This window comes from Otolemur garnettii, unplaced genomic scaffold (assembly GCF_000181295.1).
Source record: "Otolemur garnettii isolate 467f Iridium unplaced genomic scaffold, OtoGar3 scaffold00094, whole genome shotgun sequence".
Lineage (NCBI taxonomy): Eukaryota > Metazoa > Chordata > Mammalia > Primates > Galagidae > Otolemur > Otolemur garnettii.
The window spans coordinates 2,191,368-2,199,620 of NW_003852489.1; the positions used below are offsets into that span (position 1 = coordinate 2,191,368).

The following is an 8,253-nucleotide window of genomic DNA, read 5'->3' on the forward strand; positions in this document are numbered from 1 at the left end:
AAAAAAAAAAAAAAAAGTACCCTCCTAGTGTGGCTTGTGCTGCCTTAGTTCTAACACACTAGAGCTGTTTATTCAAACCCCATAGAAGAGAGGACACAGTGAAAAATACCTGTGGGGAATATCTGCTCAGACAAGCACAGAATTAAAAGCAAAATCAGTGGCGAGCTTATCAATACTGTTGGGAACATGCGTGTAAAGCATAGTTCTGACATCAATATACTCTCTCCATTGTTGCCTGTTAGCACACTTGAGTGATGGGAGGAAACATGTAAGATGAACATTAATACAGTCCTGAGAGCACAGTAAAAATGCCTTTGATACATTATAAAAACAGCCAGATTCAAAATCTGAAGTGCAAAAGAAATAACATCTGAAGCATCACCTACTTTTACTGATGCCTTGTTTACATGTATTACAGTTGATACTTTGGCTCTGCCCGTGAGTCTTTAAGTGGCTGGTGATATATGCTGCACTCAGGAGCTTCCCACAGATGTTACATGATACCTTGCCTTCATGGCGCACCATGTGTGTCCGCAGTCTGTCTTTGGTGGCAAAGGCAGCAGTGCACGTCTGCATGAGGGAGGAAAACTTTTTTTAAATATAGACTATCCTGTTCTACTCATTTTAAAGTTTGTTATATTCTATGCATTACCCTACTCACATCAGCCAGCTGACTAAGCTAGCTGAATTTTAACTGCATGTGTTACCCAGAATTAAATTCATAAGAAAACACTTGAAGAATTTTAGACCCTTCCATTTTGGAGAAAGAAAATATATTAACATAAAGTAATAAAATGATATAAGTTTTAGAGTTAGTTAATCCTGGATTTAAATTGATCTCTGCAATTTACTAACTGGTATAATGTTGAACAAGTTAGTTAACCTGTCTGAATTTGTTTCTTCATCTATAAAATGAGGATAATAATACCTAGCTCACAAAATTACTGGTGGATTAACAACCTGGTACACAGAGCAGGCACTTAACTCAATGACACTAGCTTCCTCCCTCCAATTAGAATTTTCTTAGAATTCAATCATTTACTTAATAAAATCAGTCATTAACAAATTTAACTGAAAGGAGCTCTAAAAAACTTCCAGCAACAAACCAGAATTACTGATGCCTAAAACAGTCATTTGATTTAGCAGAATTTTTAACCTTTTTGTTACCACAACTGATAAATAAAATCATTAACCAGAACAAATTTTCAAACAAGTAGAAAATGTTTCACTTTGGTAATAGCAAAAGTCCAGTGAGTGATAACATCTGGGAAAAAAAAAAGTGTTTTCTCCTATTTCAAGTAAAACAACCTCAATCATCAACCCAGGAATTACTTCAAAGCCCTTTATTCTTTTATTCATTCTAAATTCACAATAATCTTTGCAAGACTATACCTTTTTTTCTTTTATAATAAGAAATGCTATTGCCTAAGAAAGGGGAAAAACAGCTTAACAAAAACAATACTCTTAAATTTTAAAATAATCTTGCCTTACAGAAATAGAAGCTGTCATTTGTATTTTATAAAACTAAAATTCAAATAGGCCACATTTACTTAAGCCAGTGGTTTTAAGACTAGTCAAGAATGGTGAGATTTGACTGGTACAGACCTGGATAATGTACAGTAAGTGCTACACTAAGGATAAGTCATTTTAACTCTTACTTGGCATTTGAAGGGTCTTTCTGTTGAATGGACATGTTTTACGTGACAGCTTAAGTGGTCAGGCCTGTGAAAGAGAGAGTTTCAACAGAAGATGTAATAGAACACACAAAGAAATGCTATTCATGTGATGCTTATTACCTGCTTGGCAGACAGGGAGGGACATTTTAAAGAAAGCTAGCAAAATCACCAACCCCCCCACCCCAGTGCAAGCCTCCTTACCTCTCTTACCATTAATAAAAGTCTTAGTCCTTTATCTGTTAATTGTCTTTCCTAGTCAACATCAAAGCATATGGGATCTTCTTCACAAAACACCCAAAGTTTTAGTCCTATCACTCATCCAAAACAGCTACTACATTTTATTAACTCTAAAAGTGTTTGAAAATGAGTCAGTGGAATGTTAGAAAAATGGAAAAACTTCTTCTAAAAGTTTTATTAAGAGTATCTATTGAAGGACTTCCAGGAAATGAGTTTCTTTGATTTACACAGGGAACCACATGACTAGTCTCCCAACTGAATTGGAAACTGGTGGTTTTGCAGTATAAGAAGTATCCACATGCCAAATGAAGGCCTGAATCCACCAAGACACTTTTTACTTTTTTTCGAGACAGAGTCTCACTTTGTCACCCTCAGTAGAGTGCCATGGCACCACAGCTCACAGCAACCTCCAGCTCTTGGGCTTAGGCGATTCTCTTGCATCAGCCTCCCCAGTAGCTGGGACTACAGGCGCCCGCCACAACGCCTGGCTATTTTTTTGTTGCAGTTTGGCCAGGGCCAGGTTCAAACCTGCCACCCTTGGTATACAGGGCCAGTGCCCTACTCACTGAGCCACAGGCACCATCCATTAAGACACTTCTTAAATGAAATGAAAGGTAAATCGTTAAGTACCACTTGTCAACCACACCAAACTGGAGTTATTTCGACCTGGAAGCATCATGTTTCTTTATCTATCACCAATCTCCTCTAATAACACAGGCCTGCCCATGTCTATTCTCACATAAAACTTCCAGATCACACAGAGACAACTGAAGTTCACTGATACCATAATGAAGAAAAGCAAAGCAAAATGCAGTACCTCGAGAAGCCTTTCCCACAAACACTGCAAGTATAGGGTTTGGTGATGCCTCCTTCATGAGACCTCACATGGTAAGTCATCCGGTCCTTCCTCTTGAAGCGCTGATTACAAATAGGACACTCAAAAGGCTTCTCGTCTGAATGGGAGAGCTTGTGCCGATTGAGGTGGTACACATCTCGGAAGGCTTTCCCACACATCTCACAAGCGTGGTTCTTCTTGACAGGCTTACTGGGTTTCTTAACAGACTGGGCCACGGGCATAGCTGTGGTGCTGGCACTGCTACTGGGGTTGGTGCCCGAGGAAGATGTAGTGACTGTTGACAAGATGCCTGCAATGGTTGAGACCAACGAAGTTCGGCTGCTGTCCCCAGCGATGGTAGAGATAAGGGGAACCACTGTGGTGGGGGTTTTCTTTGCCCGGGACACCAATTTGATCCCTGTGTGGCAGGATACATGGCGCCTCAGGTGATAGCTGTCCCTGAAAGCTTTACTGCAGTAAGTGCACACAAATGAAGTTTTGGGTTTTTCTTTTTTAATCCCAATAGCATCCTTTAATGTTTCTGGTGCAGCCTGAGGTTTCTGAGTTATTGGTATTGGAAGCAATGGTTTCTGATCAGGGGGCTCCACAGCAGAGCTCAGGAGGGGCAGCAAGCTGTTCTGTGCTGCCTGCTGTTGGTGATGGGAGGCTTCATGGGCCTAAAACCAAACATTTACACTTCAGAAACTCAGCCTCTCACAATGACCTTCAAAATTCAACATGCTCCAGACAATAGAAACCAGAAGAAACAGTCAAAGAGCCTATAAACTATTCTCTTCAGCAGAGATTCAGCAACCACCTAATTACTCTTGGATCTCCCAATACAAAGCATTAAAAAATCACTGTGCAGACACAAAACTTTTGCGACTAAGTTGCTGACAGTGATCTTGCTTTTGAACAGCTGACTAAACTACAGACTACTCTGGTTCATAAGGGACATACCAGCTGATGAAATCAGTTTGCATTAGTCTGTCAGTGCTGAAACCAAGTTTAAATAACTTGTCAAAAAAATTACACTCCAGGCTGAAGTATTTAACACTACCTTTCTGTAGCAATACACAAACACACACACATACACTCAATGACACAATCATCTACTTGTCTATTGCTCAGGAAAGGAAAACCAGCATGTCTCTCCTGTTCCATCAGAAAATTCTCACTGATTGAGGAAGGGGGCTGTTGCTAAGTGATGAAAGAAAAGTATTTCTCTGAATACATACACTAGTTGTTTTCACTTGACTCTACTCAAAGATCTGGTTGAAACAAAACCTGCTATTAATCAACCTGCAACGCATCTGTGAAGGTAACCCACAGCAAAACGCCTGTCAGTTGTTCTCAGGTCATTTAATCTTATACTAGAGTCTGCATTCTTTAGCAACACTAGCTGTTCAAACCTTAAACTGGCAAAGGCAGACTAATAAGAAAAACAAACACTTAAATTCCTTCCATGTTCATCTTCTTCCAGCAGTTCCAGCAGTTGTAGGTCTCAATAAAGTATTAGACATTTGCTGTTATAAAGTGTTTCTCCACTCCAAAACTGGGCACTGGATACTATCTGGAAATTTTCAGCTCCACTGAAACCAAAATTTCATCGTGGATCAGGTTCTTGGTATTTATGAGTAGTTACTCTCTTGGTTCTGATTCTTTCAAAATTCTCCATACCTCCATACTGATAAACATTTAGGAAATGATGGGAAAAATTCCTGAAATACTTCTTCCTAATATGTTGTTCTTTAACAACGTTATTTTTGAAACTCTTGACAGAGCCCAAGCCCTTATTCTTGAGTTTTGAAATCCTAAAAGAATATACACACTCAGAACTAAGAGTTTCAAATATTTAAGCACACAAAATCCTAGGATGGGCCCATCCTATCTAGACATTTTAGATAGTTATTTACCCTTCTCTCTTTATAAACACAAGCAATACCACTACTGTGATTAAGGAAAGAAGAAACAAGGAAACACACACACACTCACTCTCTCTCTCACATATAGCTCCTCCTTTGATGGATAAGAATATCTACTACACATTGTTCCATGTTTACTTGATAGTAGCACAACAGCCTGGTTGAATGATTACGAGGTGTGGTGTCCAGAGTTATCAGCTTCAATTTAATAATTTTGATTTCATCACTCTTTGAGTCCTAAAAGCATTCTTAGAAATTATGTGGTTACTGATGAGTATCTTTCTGGACTTAGTGCTCATAACTGAATTACAGTCCACTTTTAATGTAACTTGTGAAGCTCCTGTAATAAATAGTTAAGGTCTATCTACCCAGGTGACATAATAGAAATTTTACAGAATTTGGACTGGACTCTAATATTAATTACCCTTCTTCCAACCTGACTTTAAGATACTCAACTTTCCATACAATATACAAATGGTTAACACTTTGAGATAGCTCAAGATATACAATTTCAAAGGCTAACAGATCAGATAATAGGGAATGCAAATCTTCTGGACAAAGTTCAGACTTATAGAGGCATTTTTCAATTCTAAACAACCATTAGTACAATGGAGTACTAAAAGCACTTACTGCCATTTTACCAATTCAGATGTCTGTGGCAACATAAAGTATTTTTACAGCACTGCTGAAGCTCACTCTCACACGGGGGTCACACCAGGTCCCTGCTTCTTGGGTGAAATGCTGTAGAACCACTACAGGAATCACTCTCTGAGGATGCCTAGGATCCCCACACTTCTACATGAAGCCTTCTAAGGGGCAACTGGGTTTTCCCAACTTGTTCTCTGAAGGAGAGACAAAGTAAAATAACCACCACAGCTGGCCTTTAGTTAAGTGATTTACTTTTAAATTATTTTTAAAATATAACTTCTGGGCTTTTATTTGACTAGCATCATCAAATCAAAGTTTTGATTTTATCTCCCATCTCTTTTGACTGCAAGGCTTTTTTACCCTGCCCAAGCTTTCCTTTTTCTGAAGCTGGCAAAAAACAAAACAGAAACATTATTTCATCACCCTGCGTATTAGGATATGGCACCATGAAATCTCCAATGCCAGAGGGTAAAATATTTTGTACTGAACAAATTAGCATTGGTGAGTCATATCTTGAATGTCCTGTTAGAATAATTCATCAAACATTTTAACAGCTATGGCTCTCACTTTCTACCAGGTTATCAGGAAAGCAAGCAGGTAGTAAACTGTTTTAAAATATAAATCCAATATGATGTTGCAGGAAACAAACGAGAATTTAAGTCCATTTCCTCAGTGAAAATTACCTAAAAACCAAACTGATTAAGTCTATTCATATCTTTCCATAGAAAAGACTGAAATTCTCTTTACTCATCCAACTGTTCTTAGATCTAAATTTTAAGTTTTCCAACAATTTTCACTAAACAATGATCAAATAATAGCTTTCACACTTCTCCATCAGGTGGAAAAAAAAATTTTAATAGCTGAAAACAATTAAATACAAAATTTAATTTAAAAGTTGATCAACAAATGTTTGGCATTTGCTTTAGCCAGGAAAGAACAATGATTTTTTTAAAAAGTATTCCAAAAGATTTTTCAGCTAGTTTCCTAAAGATGAGTTATGGGTTTTTCTTGTGTTTTTCTTTTTTTTCAATCTCTCTTAAGTTTGTAGACACCAGGTTTAATATGGTTTTTATCACATGAAAATCACTTCAGTGGTCCATCAATCCCGTTATCTTTTTTCTTTTCCTTTAGAAAGAGAAAGCATTTGCCACCTTTACGCCAACCTGGATGACAGCTGGTTGTATCATTTCTTTTCCAAAGCATTTTAAACTGGTTTATCACATTATCAAGCTCATCAAAGCACAATAAAAACACTAGATCATAATGAGAAAAGAAGGAAGTTTCATAGTTTTGAGTATATTCAATTTTAAGAAGCCTGAATATATACCAATAACTACTTAAAAAACAAATTGTCCACATTTGAAAAAAAATACGTCTTAAGACAATAAACCAGATCTACACAATAGGTAGTGTCTGAATTCTCCAATTCCTTATATTAAATCTACTAGGATAAATCCAGTGGCTTGAAGGTTAATTTTTCGAAAATTCTGCATCCGTTGCTGGTTAGTTCCGTAAGGTCTCAAGCGCCCAAGGTACGCGTTTGAGATTTCACAAAGTATTCAAAGAAGGAAAATAACTTAGAGAGGCGGGAAGAACGCACTTAAAAGTGACGAGCTAGCTTCCTAACCTCCTCCGGTTCCGAAGTTTCCCCGTGAGCTCATCGCTACTGCCCACTAAATGCTTCGTGTGCAAATAGAAACGAAGCAGGCAAAAAATAAGTTCCAGCCTAGATCTTCCAAAAAGGGGTCCCCCCACCCAAAGTGGGCGGGCAAGAGAATTGCCATCGGCTACAGTCATTTTCAAGTTTCTAGCAAAAAGCAAAAACCAACACCCCAATGAGTGACTCATCTGTGGGGTTTGTAAGCGGACTTTGTTTGCGCTCTCCACTTTCTGTCTCCCCACTCGGCTGGAGGAAACGTTCGAGGTGGGCCGAGAGAGAAAAGAGCTCCGGGAGGAGGTCGGGCCTCCAGGAGTCCCGGCCCCCACCGCTCCCCCCTCGCAGGCCCGGCCAGGCTGGGGGATTCCCCGAGCTGAATGGGACGGCGGGAGAGCTGGACAGGGAGAGGTGTCAGCTGCCAAGGCTCGGCTGAGGCTTGGGAAAGAAAAAATGTAAATCCAGTGAAAAAGTTTGGGGAGGGGAAACACACTCACAACACCCCCCTCCACTGGGTGAAAACGAAGGGGGGCGGCGGGAAGGGGGAGTGGCAGGGAACCTGGAGATACCCGCTATTCACAGGGATGTGGGAGGGGGGTCAGAAAGTCAACATACACACGCACACACAAAAAGAGAAGAGGGGGAGGTGGAAAGAAACAAGAGCGAGCAGAAGATGGATAAAGTGGGGGGACGAGACTCAGAACAGGACCTGGGGACCCCCCTCACCCCACGGTGCGGGACCTGGCTGGCGCGCAGTGGCCGAGCAGCCCGCGCTATCCAGCGGCCCGGCGCCCTCCTTTCTCTGGGCCGCGGGGTGGTGACAGCGACCAGCCTCCTCCCTTCCCCTTCAGGGCGGGAGAGAAGGGTGTGTGTGTGTGTGTGTGCGCGCGCGTGTGTGTGCTGGGGGGGCTCCGGGTTCACCCCAAGGCCTGCTCTCTCCCCCGCACCCCGTGAGGCCGCCTCCTTTCACCTCGGCAGCCCAGATCCGCCGGGGCGGGCGGGCGGAAAAACAAAGGGGGATTAAGGCCGGGCCGGAGAGCGGAGCCGGGAGGGAGGGGAGGAGGAGCGCCCGCCCGCTCGCCAGCCCGGGGCCCGGCCCCCCTGTCCCCCCCGTACCCCCCCCGGGAGGGCCCCCAGTACCTGGAACAGGAACGCGGTCCAGTTGGCCTCCATGGCTGCGGCGGCCGACCCCCCTCCTCCCCACTCCCCCCGCTCGGGGAGCCTCCTCAGCCGGAGGAGGCGACAACAAAGCGGCGGCGGCGGCGGCGGCAGCGGCAG

At 41.9% G+C, this 8,253-nt stretch overlaps 1 protein-coding gene across 4 annotated transcripts in view; it reads right to left on the bottom strand.

The window, feature by feature from the left end:
- VEZF1 (vascular endothelial zinc finger 1) overlaps positions 1–8,253 on the bottom strand; it is a 17,896-nt gene extending 9,643 nt beyond the window's left edge. The window contains exons 1-5 of one of the 4 annotated variants that reach the window (XM_023516622.1): positions 8,116–8,253; positions 5,304–5,515; positions 2,731–3,425; positions 1,659–1,722; positions 387–570 (exon numbers count right to left, since the gene is read on the bottom strand). In XM_023516622.1, the coding sequence (XP_023372390.1) occupies positions 387–570; positions 1,659–1,722; positions 2,731–3,425; positions 5,304–5,309 (949 nt within the window). In that variant the 5' untranslated portion in view covers positions 5,310–5,515; positions 8,116–8,253. Of the gene's footprint in view, positions 1–386; positions 589–1,658; positions 1,723–2,730; positions 3,426–5,303; positions 5,516–8,115 lie in introns of all 4 variants that reach the window. The other 3 variants (XM_023516621.1, XM_003795566.1, XM_012808775.2) reach the window with 3 other exon arrangements.